At 38.5% G+C, this 17,131-nt stretch overlaps 1 protein-coding gene across 9 annotated transcripts in view; it reads left to right on the top strand.

Annotated features, from left to right (window-relative positions):
* The window catches only part of LOC107691676 (protein furry homolog), a 60,840-nt gene that overhangs the window by 41,199 nt on the left and 2,510 nt on the right, over nucleotides 1-17,131 (top strand). For 6 of the 9 annotated variants that reach the window (XM_016490440.1, XM_016490435.1, XM_016490434.1 and 3 more), the window contains 26 exons: nucleotides 779-929; nucleotides 2,053-2,156; nucleotides 3,098-3,283; nucleotides 4,275-4,476; nucleotides 5,005-5,156; nucleotides 5,273-5,460; nucleotides 5,610-5,704; nucleotides 6,384-6,997; nucleotides 7,890-7,987; nucleotides 8,421-8,597; nucleotides 8,709-8,849; nucleotides 8,941-9,123; nucleotides 10,165-10,329; nucleotides 10,494-10,568; nucleotides 10,804-10,971; nucleotides 11,963-11,971; nucleotides 12,546-12,743; nucleotides 12,832-12,978; nucleotides 13,487-13,647; nucleotides 13,735-13,945; nucleotides 14,057-14,206; nucleotides 14,311-14,409; nucleotides 14,658-14,741; nucleotides 15,615-15,632; nucleotides 16,028-16,138; nucleotides 16,539-16,741. In XM_016490440.1, the coding sequence (XP_016345926.1) occupies nucleotides 779-929; nucleotides 2,053-2,156; nucleotides 3,098-3,283; nucleotides 4,275-4,476; nucleotides 5,005-5,156; nucleotides 5,273-5,460; nucleotides 5,610-5,704; nucleotides 6,384-6,997; nucleotides 7,890-7,987; nucleotides 8,421-8,597; nucleotides 8,709-8,849; nucleotides 8,941-9,123; nucleotides 10,165-10,329; nucleotides 10,494-10,568; nucleotides 10,804-10,971; nucleotides 11,963-11,971; nucleotides 12,546-12,743; nucleotides 12,832-12,978; nucleotides 13,487-13,647; nucleotides 13,735-13,945; nucleotides 14,057-14,206; nucleotides 14,311-14,409; nucleotides 14,658-14,741; nucleotides 15,615-15,632; nucleotides 16,028-16,138; nucleotides 16,539-16,741 (4,090 nt within the window). The remainder of the gene's footprint in view (nucleotides 1-778; nucleotides 930-2,052; nucleotides 2,157-3,097; nucleotides 3,284-4,274; nucleotides 4,477-5,004; nucleotides 5,157-5,272; nucleotides 5,461-5,609; nucleotides 5,705-6,383; nucleotides 6,998-7,889; nucleotides 7,988-8,420; nucleotides 8,598-8,708; nucleotides 8,850-8,940; nucleotides 9,124-10,164; nucleotides 10,330-10,493; nucleotides 10,569-10,803; nucleotides 10,972-11,962; nucleotides 11,972-12,545; nucleotides 12,744-12,831; nucleotides 12,979-13,486; nucleotides 13,648-13,734; nucleotides 13,946-14,056; nucleotides 14,207-14,310; nucleotides 14,410-14,657; nucleotides 14,742-15,614; nucleotides 15,633-16,027; nucleotides 16,139-16,538; nucleotides 16,742-17,131) is intronic. The other 3 variants (XM_016490437.1, XM_016490436.1, XM_016490442.1) reach the window with 3 other exon arrangements.

Genomic DNA, 17,131 nt, shown 5'->3' on the forward strand with positions numbered 1-17,131 from the left:
CAGCGAGAATAAAAGTTACGCCTTCTTTCTTTGCGTGAACATTTGGGCGGCGTTATGCAAATCTTCCCACATAGTGAGATAGATATGTGGGGGCGTGTTCGAACGAGCCGTTTTAGGTAGGTGTGGCTAACTCTTAACTTTTATAAAGAATATCTCTTTGGATTTGAGACTTTAGTCTTTGCAACTTTACAGATCTTTATGCACCAAGAGCTTGTAACACTCCAAAGAGAAAGGAAAAAATGAAATCGCATCATATGACCCCTTTAATGTATTAATAATTTTTAATTCTAAATTGACAGTTTATTTAGAATTAGAATTTTTTTTATTAATGTAAAGATAAAACAACAAATAAAACAACATTATATTATACTTTAAGATAGTAGACATTTCAAGAACATTTTAGAAATATTTCCTGATGTATTTTGGCTGTAGAAACTCAGATTCAGATGATTCAACTGATTTAAAGTTAGATCAATATGATTTAACGTTAATTGTTTGTGAAGCTATAGACACATTTCAAAATGTTCCCTTTTATAGGGCTTTCTGGAATGCTTGATTCTGATTGGTCAGTCCCAGCATTCTGTGGTCAAATATTGTTGTATAGTGGTGTTAACTGTATATTTGACTGTTTTGCCTTACAAACCTGTGCCAGTTTCATATCTTTCTCTGTGGTCAATGCTTTCTGAAGTCAATGTTTAATGCCCATTTATTATGTTTATAATTCTGTTTTACTGTAATGCCCAGCTGATTTTTTTATGCCTATTGTGTGTGTTAACAGATGACCGTCTGCCTCCATATGCTGCCTGGTTGATAAGTGTATTGGAGAGTAACAGACCTCAGCCTCTTCCCATGCCTGTGAATGGAGGCTGTTGGGCCCCGCTGGTGGACTACCTGCCTGAGACCATCACCCCACGGGGACCCCTTCACAGGTACCACCCGACCCTTCCTTCTGCTTTTGACTTCCTTTGCATTTTGATGTCAGACTGAATGAGATCGAAGATTTATAAAAGGTCTTAAATGTCCAAGGTAATTTTCTCCCTTTTGTGTTTCTACTCACAAAACATTTACACAAACATACATGGATTCACACCATAAACTCATCCTTACAGAGTTGCTTTTGTTCAAGTGCAGCAGATGGATTTTGTTAAACCAATCCCATAAAACCCACATGTGTTAGTTTGCTGTAGCATTTTACAGCAGTTACCCACAACACTGTTTTGTTTACAAGAGAGGAATTGTTGTTCTATTACCTTGACAGCAGTTCTTACCAGCATCCTTGTGACGTTCAGTGATTTTTCAGGAGTTACAGACGATCAGGCATGCATCAGGGGTGGTGCAACAACATATTTGGGATTTTTATAAATAATCTAGTGAAGTGAAGTGAATTGACATGACGTGTAGCCAAGTATGGTGTCCCATACTCAGAATTTGTACTCTTAACCCATCATTTAACCCATCCAAGTGCACACACACAGCAGTGAGTAGTGAACGCACACACACAACGTGAAAACATAATCTAATATAATCTGTCAAGTTCATCAGATCTGCGCAGACTCACGCTGACACCTGAACAGGAAGATATACATCAAAACTCATGAGTTATTGAAAATATGAGCAGAATTGCATAACAGTAAAAATAAACACATTTATTTAACGCATAACCTGGTAAAAATAAACTCCCCTCTGTGTTTTCTGTCTGGATATGCGCAAGCCAAATGAAGAGCCGTCTGCCTATACCAGTCGGTAATTTAATGGATCTTGAATTTAATTAGGTGATTCATAGTCACAGCTGTGCTTGACCCTGTTTGCCTTCATTTTAGGCCTTTTTGCCATTTTGATAGATAAAATAGCAAAAAGAGGATGGGAAATAATGGACAGAAGAGATGCATTCAAGATTGTGAAATGTTGCATGCCAGATTCAACCTTGCATCGTCCACATGAGCACTAGGCCACAGTTCTCTGTCTTATTGTATATGTACATCTTTCAGTGGATACTACAACCAGTCAGGTTAAGTATGTAACACTATTCTTGTTGCATGTTTGTGCCGGCAGGTGTAACATAGCTGTGATCTTCATGACGGAGATGGTTGTGGACCACAGCGTGAGAGAAGACTGGGCACTACACCTGCCGCTGCTTCTTCATGCTCTCTTCCTAGGTAAACACTCTTTTATTTCCTCTCTCACCTCTTCTCTTTGTCTCACCTTTTTTTGTTTTTACATTGTTATTAAAATGTGAAGAAACCCCTGATCTAGACTGTACCTTTCTTAGCTAAAAGATGTGAGGGAGTGTGTGTTTGTGTCTGGGTGTCTCTCTGTGAGAACGCACTCACATCTTTGGTCTGGTCTATATAGTGGCCGTATTCTCCACCATAATTCACTCCAGCAGTCTGTCTGAATAACACAGTACAACAATGCAAGAAATGTGAAAAATGTCTGTGATGGAAAACAAGGCTGAGAAGGAAAGAAAGTGGGGGCTGGTGAAATGCCATCTACTCATGGCTTATCTCTCTCAGACTCTTGATGTCGTCAGCATTGTCCCACAACATGTTTCTCTTTTTGATTAGAGGCACACCTGTGATAGTTTGTTTTTTCTCAAAATAGATTTGTAAGTTGTAGATTTGTCATTTGTAAGCAAATATTTGAAATTTGTATTAAAAAATAATATGAAAATAACATTAAAATATTGATTTATAGTATTCAGATATTTATAAATGCATTGTGGGAGTGGGCAGCTGCTTTGTTATGATTCTTTTGTTCCCATGGTAATGATAACTCCATCAGTGGAATACTCTGCGGGGCTGTGGTCAGTGTAGTTCTTAACCAGAAATTGAGCACCATTTTTAATGAATGTCAAATCACAAATTACATTAACATATCATTTCTGTGCTCATGGTAGGTCTAAAAGTTTGTATGATTTAAACGTTATAAAAATGCATTAGGGCAATATATGCATTAGGAACACAACAGTGGGAACACCCTTTGAAAGTAATTTAGTTCAGGTTCAGAATGTTGTTCATTCCTGTCCACTTCACTGACTTCTGTTCTATTAAGCTCAAATTAGTTAAGTTAATTTACCTGTGCATCTCTGTCCTCTCAGGTTTGGATCATTACCGGCCAGAGGTATTTGAGCACAGCAAGAGGTTACTCCTGCATCTCCTCATCGCCCTCTCCTGCAACAACAACTTCCGGGTCATTGCCTCTGTCCTTTTACTAACCAGAGAGATTGGTGACAACAAGACCCTCACCGTTAAATCCAGCTACCAGCCTGAACACCTCTACCCAGGTAAAATCAGTTCTCTACCCAGAATCAAACATGACACAAAAAGACACCAACAACTGACAGAAATGAACATAGCGTTTCTTGCAGTGCACAAAAAGAATTCCAATTTCTTACTAGAGGTTTTGTTTTAGTTCCCATAAGAACAAAAATCACAATAGAGTTTCAGAAAAAATATAATCAATATTTCAAACTGTGCTCAGATATGCCAAGATACTAAATTCTGCAGGAGAAACATCTAAGACAAAGTGAACACTCAAATCAATCGTGATATATGGAGAGCAACCTGTAAAAATGTCCTTTGGATACAGTCATTGTTTCTTTACTCACAATTCCTTGTTTTAAACACAACAACTGTACAAGAACACAGCAAGATCGATGCACAAAAAAAGAGAGACTTTGCATTAAATTAATCTGACCTCATTTTGTCACATCACCTGCAGCAAAGAGCAGAGAGTGTGAGTATAAGATTCACAGCTTAAATTTACAAATGAGGAAGTAGGTAACTATTCTGAAGCTAAAGCCCAAGGGTTAGGATTTAACTCTCTTTGGCATAGAATTCAAAGTATTTTTGACAGCTGTTTGTCTTTCTCGCTATAGAAGAGACTGAGGTAATTAGGCCAAACACTATGCCAAGTCCCATTTTGCATTATGACAGATTTTTCTGGCATTTAATCTTTTATGCAGCGTGTCACTGATGCTTCTGTTTCCTTGTTTACTGATACCGGAGTAGATACACATGTGAAAAGTCACTGCTTAAAATTAAAGGTTGGAATACAAATCACATTTTTTAGATGTTTTTTTTAGATAAGTGTGGTTCATATTATGATTGTACAGACATGCTGCGAAGACGAATTCAAAATAGCGAAAAGGCTCATTTTAAAAAGCAGGTCGCAGACACAATAATAATATATATATATATTTTTAAATGTTTATCGTTTTGCTTGGTTATAACCTGCATGCATTGCATACCTAAACCACACTCTCGTCTGAACAGGGGGGTTTGACTTCCTGCGGGAGTGGCAGGCATCACCAGTGGTGGATTCTGGACTTAGCTCATCCTCCACCTCCTCTAGTGTGAGCCTGGGAGGAAGCATCGGAAACCTGCCACAAATCACAGCTGACCTGGAGGAACTAGACGAGTCCTCCACAGAATCAGAGGAGAAAACCAACAAGCTCATTGAGTTCCTCACCACTAGGTATGTGGCAAAGATACTGGTTTTTAGCAGTTGTTTCGATATATGTGGATGAAAATAGAACTCAAATGGGAGTATTTTTTCATACACAAAGCCTAAAATGAATGAGGAGTAAGACACTAATCTAGAAAGCATATAAATATGTTTATCAAGATGACGAGACAAAAATGGATGGTGCATCAACTATCAAATATTCCAAAGCTCACACATCCCCTAGTGGCCAAAGATCTAAATATTTTTTTTATTTTTAAATAAAATTCTAAATAATTATTCCATCATTTATTTTTAATGAATTGTTATTATTATTTTAATATTTTATTACTTAAATTAGTTGAAATGTTTTATATTATTTAGTTTATTTTAAATTTATTTTATTTGAATTTATTTTATTTGAATTTTGATAAATATCTCGAACTCATATTGTTTCCATTTTTTCTCCGGCTAAATTGGGCATTTCCCAGAGTCATTAAATCAGGCATTTAAAGAGCAGTAGTTCATGTATTTGTGATTTCGGTGGTGGTGGTGGTACAGTGCATGGAGTACTGTCCTGTCCTTACTTAGGGCATTCGGACCGCTTTGGTGCCATGAAGACATCACGCCAAAGAACCCCAACTCTAAGAGTACCGAGCAGCTCACCAACTTCCTCCGGCATGTGGTTTCTGTGTTCAAGGAGTCCAAATCAGGTAATTACCAAAAATTCTTAGTGCATTTATGTGTCTTATTTATAGAATGAAATATCCTGTACATTATATATTGGAACAGAGGTTGTTTGATAAGTGACTGATAAATGTCGTGTCAGATTTCCATCTAGAGCATCAGCTGAGCGACGTTGCTTTGCAGACGGCACTCTGCAGCTCCTCCCGGCATTACGCCGGGCGCTCGCTCCAGATCTTCCGTGCCTTGAGACAACCCCTCTCTGCCCATGCTGTATCTGACCTACTCTCACGCCTTGTGGAGGTTGTGGGGGAACATGGGGATGAAGTACAGGTGTGCAAGAGTTTCACTTAACATCCATGCAATAAATACTATAATGATATAACTCTCTGGAGTACTTCAATTTGATTGGTTAAATGCAATTGGTGGTCAAATAATTCTTAATATCTTATTGCTATAATTTTTATTTTCTTGCCTTCCAGGGTTACGTAATGGAGATTTTACTCACTCTAGAGTCTGTTGTCGATAATTTAGCTGAATGTCTGAACAACAGTGAACTTATGGCAGCTTTGACGAGGTGAGAATTGCATGCCGTGCATTATGCTTTCCACCCATGTCAGCCTAAAATATTTCATAGCTACGGTTCAAAAGTGTGGGGTCAATAAGATTTTTTTAAATAAATTTTAAATAATAAAAATAACAAATTAAATAAAAAATAATACATTTTATTCAGCAAGGATGCATTAAATTGATCAAAAGTGAAAGTAAAGACTTTTACAAAAAATGTTTTATTTAAAATAAATGCTGTTCTTTTAAACTTTTTACTCGTCAAAGAATCCTAAGAAAAATATCATGATTTCCACCAAAGTATTAAGCAGCACAACTGTTTTCAATAAATGTTTTTTGAGCACCAAGTCAGCATGTTATCATTTCTAAAGGATCATGTGACCCTGAAGACTGGAGTAATGGCTGCTTTAATGGCAGTTCAGTTTTGCCATCGCAGGAATTTATTACATTTATATTCAAATAGAAAACAGTTATTTTAAACTGTAATAATAGTACTGTTTTACTGTATTTTGGGTCAATAAATGCAGCCTTGGTGAGCATAAGAGATTTCTTTCAAAAACATTAAAAACTTTTACGTCCCCCAAACTTTTGAATGGTAGTATTGATAACAATATAACAGGAGGGAAAAAAAGTATTAAATTATTCATCTGTTTTTCTTAACATACCTGCAATGTCGCTTCCACGTACAGAGATTCCTCTCCAGACTTCCTGGTGAGCGGGAAGCTCAACCCAAACCGTAAGAGCACAGGGCAGCTGAACCTGCACCAAGAGGGTGGGACTAACGAGCGGAACAGGCATCAGCGCAGTTACTCCGTCCCGAAGAAGTTCGGCGAAAGTGGGGAAAACTCATCCTCCAACCCTCCTCGCAGCGCCACGCTGGACCGCATCCAAGCCTGTACCCAACAAGGTCTTGCCCGATCAGCCCGCAGTACATCCTCAAACTCTACCCGCGCCGACACAAGTGTCATCACCGACCCCTCCCACTCCAGTCACCCCGCCAACCTGCTTGCCACCATCTTCTGGGTGGCGGTGTCGCTCATGGAGTCGGACTTTGAATTCGAGTACCAGATGTCATTGAGGCTGGTACACAAACTGCTGGCACGGGTTCCGTTGGATCTGCAGGAGAACAGGGAGAGACTAGAGAAGCTCCAGGCCCAGCTGAGGTGGAGTGGCTTTTCCGGGCTGCAGCAGCTGCTCCTGAAGGGATTCACTTCTTCGGCCACAAATGATCTTACTCTTCAACTGTTCTGTCAGCTTACACCTGTTTCTCGAGTGCCAGTAGTGGACACATCGCAGGCTATAGGTGGGTAGAATGATAGTGGCACAATTTTAAAACCTGTTCACACAGGTCTAATGTAAATAAATGACTCAAAAGCAGTGACAAACAGTAATTTCTTACTACTCCTGTCCCTTTGTAGACTTTGTCATTGTATAAACAAACAGTGTTTAAACTAGGCTGGCTTGAGCATTTAGAGTCTTGTCATGTTTTGTTGGTAGCTTTTGTGTCTGTGAGCATTCTTTTTATGTTAATGGGTTCTTTAGTGCTTTAAGTTGTCTTATTTGTTGTAAAACAGTTTTCTTAATGCCATGAATCACATTAAAGGCCCAGACTTTTTTTGTACTACTCGAGATTAATTGTAATAGTGCTTGCAAGACATTTAAAACTAGTTTAGCAGGGTTTATTTTTAAATTATTTTAATTATTTAACTAAATTAATATGAAACATTTTTATTAGTTAAAAACAATGTTTTTTAGAAATATCAGCCCAGTATATTGATATTCTGAAAACATTTTCTAAACATCTAACCTGAAGTATTAAACTTCTGTAAATAATTCAGCCTGACCTTTTGTAAACCTTTTCAACCTTGGTGGAAACATCTCTATGGATTTTTTTATGCATTATACTTGCCTGCAGCTATTTGCATACTGAAGTGAGACTGAAGAGTGTCGTGTTGATTCTAGTGTCTTGTCAGCAGAAAACAAGATGTTGATGTACTAATTTACACTAAACCAAAGCCTAAAATCCAACCTTACTTTTGTCTTAAAATCTTGCTATTCAAATGGGTCTTTTCTCTCATCTATAAGAGTGAAGGCTGGTCAACCTGATATGTTTTTACATTGTTTTACTTTTAAATGTCTGATATTTAACTGCTTTCCTTTCACTTCATTTCATGTTTCCTTCTCTGCCTGCTCAGGTTTTCCTCTGAACGTGCTTTGCCTGCTGCCTCACTTGGTGCAACACTTCGGTAGCCCTACGCAGTTTTGTAAAGAAAGTGCTGAGAGGATTGCACAGGTCTGCCCCGCCTCCTTTTCTCTACACACTCCTATTATGAAACACACCCTGCACTTCATTGACATTTACACCTGAATGTGAAAACAAACTTGACTCATTCTCAACACCTAATCCTGTATTATATCCAACTTCAGAAGTGTTTTTTTTCTAGACTTATTCAGCATTTAACAAGACAACTGACTCACAGCATGCAGCCTAAGTATTTACAATAAAATCTCAGCTAGTGTCCATATTTCTGCTGCCTTATTTATATCAACAAAATGTCAGTCAGTAGTAGGCACGCATATCTAAGTGTATATAGTGACACGACTGACCACAATAAATAAAATATTATTAATATTACACCATACAAATATAAAATGATCTTATAAGCCCTCAAAGGTTTAAATACCTACAATATGAAGTTTATGACTGTTTATTGTGTGTTTTCTAGGTGTGTCTGGAGGAGAAAGACAAGAACACTAAACTTTCTCACCTAGCTCATGTAATGACTCTGTATAAGACTCGTTCGTACACCAGAGACCCCTTCTCGTGGGTTAATGTGGTGTGCCGCTACCTGCATGAGGCCTTTTCGGACATCACACTTAGTCTGGTGACATATATGGCTGAGGTGAGCTGTCCTGAGGCTTAAATGTCCAAATATATGTTACAAAATGGTAGATGTGCTGCAGCTGATATTGTAATGTGAAGAGCACCCTTTTAATACCAGCTCTCTTCATAGTTGCTAGATAAAGGATTACCCAGCATGCAACAGCCCCTGCTGCAGATCATCTACAGTCTGCTGAGCCACATGGATTTGGCAGGAATTCAGGTCAAACCTTTCAATGTAGAGGTGCTAAAGACCATTGAGAAATTTGTACAGGTGAGATCCTTCTGCTGAACCATTTGAATTAGGATTCATCTGGTCATTTGTAAGAATTTCAGTCTGATTTGTTATTCAATGTGTCCTCTAGACGGTTCACTGGAAGGAAGCTCTGAACATTTTGAAGCTGGTTGTTTCCCGTTCGGCCAGCCTGTCCCTGCCGTCCTACACCCATGGTGACCTAGCCCACCTGGAGGTTAGCCGTATGATGTGGGATGGCTCATCTAAAGCCCTGCCAGGAAAGACACTGGAATTCCATTTTGACATATCCGAGGTACTTTACACAGTGCGCACAATGCATTTTGTTGTTCAATTGTTCACATGCATGTTTTATTTTCTTTGCTGTAGGCAAAAACAACATTTATGCTTTTGAAAATATCAGTTTTCAGTTAAATTATACACCGCAGTTTCTCTGACTCATTCACCTCTTCAGGTGTGGCCGTGTGGTTGTTTTTGAACATGCATTTGTTATCAGATCCCGTGAAGGGCGCAGCCTCTTTTCCTTTGTTTTTGGAACATTTTAGGCCAAAGGGAAGTCGCTCAGGTTCTCAGCTCGCTTTCAGATGGAGAAATGGGGATAATAGTCAGCTGAAGTTTGGGGAGATGTGTTTTGACTGCATTTGTGATTAATAACAGAATAAAGTGTGGGTGAGATCCTGCCTCTCTGAGGGTTTCAACGGCAATCTAATGAACAAAAGGGTGTGATGTCAGACCTTACAGAGCAACTTAAGAGAAAGTGACTGCTTTTCAATATTAATCTTTGATTTCAGGGTTAATTCTGGTTATATTCATTTCATGTAACAACTGATCTGGAACAAGGAAGCCAATAATGACTGGAGAAAGATATCCATTTGCATTCCCATTCATCTCATTTTTGTAGTTTTGTAGCTGATGCAGAAACCACCAGAAGTGTTGCTTTCTCCAGATATAACAAAGACCTCCTTGGAGCCAACTTTGTGTAAGATTGCCCTCTTGTGGCTTCATGCACAAGTACAGGAAACCCTCAGTTCTCGCCTCTGGTCCACCCTGATGAAAGTAGTGCTATCCTGTCCAGATGTAGCATGTGCACAATGATAAGGAGTTCAGCAATTAGGTTATTTTTCCACACATGCTTGTTTATCTACAGGAAGGCTCTGACTCATGGGTAGTGTGAGCCTATGTGTGTCTACAAACTGCTCAGAGCCTGTTGTTGTGCTGGTGTGCTCATGTTTGGGTAGGGGGTTACGTGTCTGTGTTCAGTCTATATTGTAAAATATGTTTGTTTTTAAATGAGTGAAAATTAGTTTATTGTGTGCATGTATGTGTTTGTGTTCAGACGCCGGTTATTGGCCGCAGATATGATGACCTGCAGGGATCAGGAGGGAGAGATGGGAAAGCCCGCGCGATCGCAGTGACCCGTAGCACGTCCTCCACCTCTTCAGGGTCCAATTCAAACACCGTCTTGGTGCCAGTCAGCTGGAAACGGCCACAATCATCACAGGTGACAAACATTTCATGCTGTCCATATTAGTCAATGTACAAAGAAGAGAAACTTCATTTAATTCTCTTGGGCTGCTTTAAATGGTGTCTTTTAACTTCCTCTTTGTTCTTGATGACATTAAATCGGCGATTTCCTTTTCCTGGTAATTTCCTTTTGTTTAACAGAAGCGAACAAGAGAGAAGCTAGTGAATGTTCTGTCACTCTGCGGACAGGAAGTTGGCCTCACCAAGAACCCATCTGTAAGTCCTCGCAGTTGACTGTTGTTCATTAAGCTTTATATGACACTTATCACTTTGGTCTCATAGACTGCAGGAATAATAGATTAAATCTATGATTATTGTGCATCTAATGCCATAACAAATGAAGAACAAGTCTAAGTCTTACAAGGCATCTTAGTAATTGGACCATTGCATGATGCTTTATTTATGTACCCAGACTCCATGCTGACTCCACTGTCATGTTTGTTTGTCTCAGGTGATCTTCTCATCCTGTGGTGATCTGGACCTCATGGAGCATCAGCCCAGTCAGGTGTCCTCTGAGGATGGGACCCGGGAGGACACCTTGGATGATACCACATCAGAGCAGCAGTTCAGAGTCTTCAGGGACTTTGACTTCCTGGACGTAGAGCTGGAAGATGGAGAGGCGAGTAGAAAATCTGATTGTTTTTGTCTCACACACATTTGGCCTTAATTGTACATATTATATAATATATTATCTTTTATACTACAGATATGTTTAATTTAAAAATGCATCCACCACTGTTCAAAAGTTTGGGGTCAGTAAGATTTAAAAAAAAAGAAATTGATACTTTTATTCAGCAAGGAAGGGCGCATTAACATGATCAAAAGTGACGGTCACAACATTTATAAGGATTTATATTTCAAATATATGCTGTTCTTTTGAACTTTATATTCATCAAATAATCCTAAATAAAATTGGATCATGGTTTCCTCAAAAATAATGAACAGAACAATCATTTTCAACTGTGATAATAAGAAATGTTATCTGAGCACCAAATCAGCATATTAGAATAATTTCTGAATGATGTGGCATGTGACAATGAAGACTGGAGTAATGGCTGCTAAAAATTCATGACATCAGGAATAAATTTCAAAAATTGTAATATAAATAAATCACAATACTGTATTTTTGATCAAATAAATGCAGCCTTGGTGAGCATAAGAGATTTCTTTCAAAAACATTCAAAAGTTTTGATGACCCCAAATTTTTGTTGATTTCTAAATACTTGATTATTTCTGTATGTTTTATGTCTCTAACAAATACATTTGCAAACTAAGAACGATTCCTTCCTTTTCCTTTTAAAATTATTTTGGTTAATGTAATTGGATGTCATGTAAATAAATTTGTTTCCACTATTTTTTAATCAAATTGTTAAGTGGAATCAGAACTGAAGCCAAAATCATTGAATTCAATTAAGTTAAAATTCCTGTCCCTACTAACACATTTCTTTGTCTTTCAGCTTTCTTTCTTTTCTTATTCTTTCTCTTACTCTGGATTATGAGATAACACTTTAGCTGATCAGAGACTGCCTGACTAATGTGCCCATTGCATCCTCTGGTCTTTCTCACTGTGTGGCTAACACTCTCTCTCTTTCTCTCCTGTGCTGCTGTAGGAGCTGCAGGTAAGAACAGCATGTGACAGAGAGGATGGCTGAGATCATGTTTCATACCTGTTCAAAGTCACTTAAATGATGTGTGTCAGTGGTGTAGGCTCTAATCTGTCATAGGCTGCTGTGGCTAAAGAGATTAGTTGTTTTTTATGTGTTTAAAATATGGATGTCATATTACATACTGTAGAAATGCATGTTAGCAGCATCTCATGCCAATATTTTTGTTTCATTCACATGAAATCATTCCTCACTATTTTAGTTAGAAAACTATTAAAATACAGATCGTTTTAAATACTTAGAGAAAATTGCAGGTCTAAGATTATTAAAAGCAGCTTTTTTGTGTTGTGTTTTGCTTTGTTTCCCCTAGACTACAAAGGAATTTACTTTTTTTTTGGCCAGATATTTTCAGATATTAGTCTATTGTGTTTACTATATGTTTGCATGTGTTCTTCTTTTTCGCATGATTAATGAAAAGTGTGTTATGTTTAGTTCCTTGGACCGAAGAGGACAGAATAGTTTACACCCAACATCAACTCATGTTAGAGTATACAGCTGTTAAATGAGTGCGATGTGTTTGTTTTAATAGGGTGAGAGTATGGATAACTTTAACTGGGGAGTGCGCCGGCGCTCTCTGGACAGCACAGATCTGACTGAGCTCCTGGAGGAGAGCCAGCACTCTGACATCACCCCCTGCATCAGCCTACATGACGCCCAACAGGACACCGATGACTCCTCTGAGGAAGAGTCCAATTCAACCAGCCAAAGCCTCTCCCACTCTCAACTAGTATGTGCTCTATCTATCTATCTATCTATCTATCTATCTATCTTAGCTTGATGGTAGTTTCCTAAAGCTGGGCATTTTCTGATTTCAGACCATGAACCTCTCCCCCTCAGAGGACACCAATCATACAGACTCTCTGTCCACTTCCTACGACACCACATCAGCTGACCCAAATTCTCTTAATGCTGCTACACCTTGCTTGGGAGCATCACTACCAGATGACCACATCATGCTGCCTGTATGTTTAAAATTACATTAAGCCCATTAAAACTTATTCTGCAAGTGTGCACATAGAACCAAACATATAACCTAGATCTATTTCATCATGCAGTTTGAAACTATTACTGGCATTTTTGTGACAAATTTAGATTTGCTAATGTGACACCTCACATTGAGTTTGGGGTCACACAATATTAAGTTGAATACAGATAAATTATTTTTACATATATATTATTTACAAATGTGTGTATTAACATTCACATGTATTTTTTATAATTTTGTGTTACATTAATGTTATAATGACTAATGAGTGAATTTTTTTTCATTCAGGAAGGCAGTTGTCATGAATTGTGGTGTGTCTTCTGACAACACAGAGAACCACTTGACTCTCTCTCTCGTCTCTCTTAACTCTTTTACTGTAAATAATTTCTCATCTGTTGAGTTGACCTCTAGGATGGAGTTTGCAACAATAAGAACAAACACACTGAGGAAAGAAGATCACCAGTGACCTTCTCTCATCTTCACAGGTTTTACCAGAAGACGAAGAGTCGAATGTCCAAGAGGATGACCTGCCATTCGGTGCGAATGAGCTGCCAATGAGGTTTGACTGTGGCTCTAGCACTAATCTGGACCTTCCTGCAGAACAAAACCGAGCTGGAATCAACCAGAACCCAAACTCCCTGCCCAGGTGAACACATCAGTACAGTTTTATAGCATTAGACTGTTAACTGGCATGGTTATTGAAGGGTAACCTCCTTTCTTCCGGTTTCAATAGCTACCATTTTGGGGAAGACCGAGATGATCTGGATGAGCTGGGCTTTCCTCCTCCACCCTCCCCCTTTTTCTCTGCCATCTTGGCAGCATTTCAGCCCACGGTGTGTGACGATGCCGAAGAAGCCTGGCGGAGTCACATTAACCAGCTGTTGTGTGATACGGATGGGTCTTGTGCCGTCTACACCTTCCACATCTTCTCCACAATGTTTCAGGTAAAGTCACCCTTATATATACATAGTCCAGTTTGAAAATGTCTATTCATATTAGCTATTTAGAAGTTCACAAGTAATTTTAGCATTGTTAAAATGTATTTTCCTCTACAGAATATCCAGAATAAGTTCTGCTCCCTGACCAGCGATGCTGCCAGTTACCTTGGAGACAGCCTGAGGGGAATCGGGTCAAAATTTGTGCAGTCATCTGAGATGTTGGCCTTATGCTCAGACTGTCCCACGCTGTATGTGGATGCAGAAACGGTCAGTGGATTACATAAGTCTGTGCTTCAGGGACCTAACCTAACAAATATTATAAACAAGCAGTCAGAAAGTATTTGTATACTAGGTCTTGCCTCCTCTTGTAGATTGTTTCTTATGGGCTTCTAGAGAAGATGAAGTTCAGTGTTCTTGAGCTGCAGGAGTATCTGGACACATATAACACTCGGGAGGAAGCAGTCGTCTCAGTAAGTCATTCTAGCCTGCTAAGCTTCACATACAGAAGCACTTGAAGCTGCTAAATAGAGTTTCTACAGTAGTTTGCACCACAGAATTGAGTAAAAAGACCTCCAATCTTGCGACTTACTAGAGGTGTGCCAATACTACTTCAAGTGATCAGACTTACAATTTTCACGGGATGGATGATAAAACGGGCAAAAAATTCCATCTACTTGCATTGAAAGAGGCATCCTCTCTTCTTCTCCTCTTTCAACAGTGGTTGCAGAACTGTAAGGCCACATTTCCAAGGTATCCTGATGATGGTGTGATCACCTGCCAGCCTGGAGACTCTGAGGAGAAGGTAAAAATAGTCTATGTGAGCTCTTCCACATTGCCACTGTTTACATGAATCAACATTCATAATATGTACACAATATTTCCTTTTAAATCTGTACATATTATGTCAATGGGTCATATACATTACTGTTCAAAAGTTTTTGGCTCACCAAGGCTGCATTTATTTGATCCAAAATACAGTAAAATCTGTTATATTTTGAAATGTTATTACATTTTAAAATAACATTTTTTTATTTTAATATATTTTAAAATGCCATTTATTCTTGTGATGGCAAAGCTGAGTTTTCATCTGCCATTTCTCCAGTCTTCAGTGTCACATGGTCCTTCAGAAATCATTCTGATATGCTGATTTGCTGCTCAAGAAACATTTCTTATTATTTTAATGTTGACAACAGTTGTGCTGTTTAATATTTTATTTTATATATTGATATATATGCATTGTATATTAATATTTTTGCAGAAACAGCTATTCTTTTTTCAGAATTCTTTAATGAATAAAGTTAAAAAAGCATTTATTTAAAATACAAATATTTTGTAACATGTTTCTACTGTCACTTTTGATCAATTTAATGCATCCTTGCTAAATAAAATTATTAATTTCTTACTGATCCTTTTGAACAGTGGTGTATTTATCAATGCTATATTTAATGTAATATTTCCTCACTCCTCTTCTTCTTGTCACTCTGTGTGCCTCCTTATCCTCTGCATGATTTATATGGCTTGGGTTCTTGGACTGAATGCGACTGGTACTAATCCTCTAATTATGTGGATGGGATTTCTGAGCATAGTGGCACAGTCTCACGGATTGCATGCTGGGTATTAACGCTGTCTGTTTCTCCCTTCTCAACTCTTTCCTGTTTTATGACATGCTCTGCAGCAAATGGAAACTCTGGCTGTAAGTTTAAAACTAAAAACTGTTCTCTTATTCATCTGATAGAGCGAGTGATCTGTGTTTGCAGCTTTATAGTTCTCTACATGCATTCAGTTCACTTTACATGTCAGCGAGTGTTTACTTGCATGATTTTACACAATCTTATGTGGAATAAGCACACTTTTAAGATCATGTAAATGGCTTAAACAGTGTTCAAGACTACAGAAGTAAAAAAAAAATAATTAAAAATGCAAACATTTTCTTGAAGCATATTTTTTTTATTGTTATGAGCATTTTTTATGCATATAGACATACTGTGTGATGGATGTTAGAGTTCTGTATTTACTCTTTGTGGCCTTGAATTTGTATGATTCCTTTATTATGTAATGTCATGTGACTAATGTATGTATCATCCACAGCAATTGGAGTTGTGTCAGCGACTGTACAAACTTCACTTCCAGCTCCTTCTGCTGTTTGAGTCCTATTGTAAACTCATCGGACAAGTGAACACCATCAGCTCTGTGCCAGAGGTACACAGTATACCCATTACCCCGCAGATACACCTAATCTCTTTTTGGATGACTTAATTAGAATTAGAATTAGAATTGATTCTAATATTTTCTGTAATGTGAGCATTATTTAAATGAGCCTGAAATAAGTCTAAACAAACATTATACAATTTAAATAGCAAATAAAATGTTTGATTGCAAAATAAATGAATTTGGTGACAATTTGGGCATTCTAGTTACAGCGGTAACCTTAAACATAAAACATAAAAAAATATGTAGTGCATCTTTGAGAAATCAAAAATTTAGTAATTAAGCAAAAAATAAATTTGTTTGGCTGACTATAAAAAACTAGCCACTAGCTGGTTGACTTGTATTGTTGATTGAAAACACTCGGTCCTGATCATGTGCTTTCAATCTGTAGCTGTGGAACATGTCGCGTGAACTGAGCGATCTGAAGAATTGCCTGCGGCTAGCGGAAGCCTCATTAGCTGGTGATCTAGAGGATCGGCAAAGACACGGCTCCCAGCCCATCTTCCCCAGCTCAGAGGCAGCTGTACAGGCCATCCTGGAGTGCTTGAACAACAACGAGTTCTCTATGGCCATCCGCTACACTCAAGAGTGCAGGTGAGATATGACACCAATAGGGGGAGACAAAACTCTGTTTATTGTGCGACACAGATTAAAGTCGGCATGAAAAGGAAGTTGCGATTGTCTTTTCTTCTCTGCTGTGAAGTATATCCGAGTGAAACGGCATCTGAAATGAGAGGGCGGGACTTGAATTCGTCCTTCGGGAATTGATTGGATCGTTGGAAGGTGGGGCGTTGCAAACAAAATGGAGGCAGATCTGAATGCCAGTTTGCAGTTAGTGGTGGGGGATTTCTCTCCACTGGATTCCCCCACCACTAACTGCAAACTGGCATTCAGATCTGCCTCCATTTTGTTTGCAACGCCCCACCTTCCAACGATCCAATCAATTCCCGAAGGACGAAATCAAGTCCCGCCCTCTCATTTCAG

This window comes from Sinocyclocheilus anshuiensis, unplaced genomic scaffold (genome assembly GCF_001515605.1).
Source record: "Sinocyclocheilus anshuiensis isolate Anshui unplaced genomic scaffold, SAMN03320099.WGS_v1.1 scaffold186, whole genome shotgun sequence".
NCBI classification, from domain to species: Eukaryota; Metazoa; Chordata; class Actinopteri; order Cypriniformes; family Cyprinidae; genus Sinocyclocheilus; species Sinocyclocheilus anshuiensis.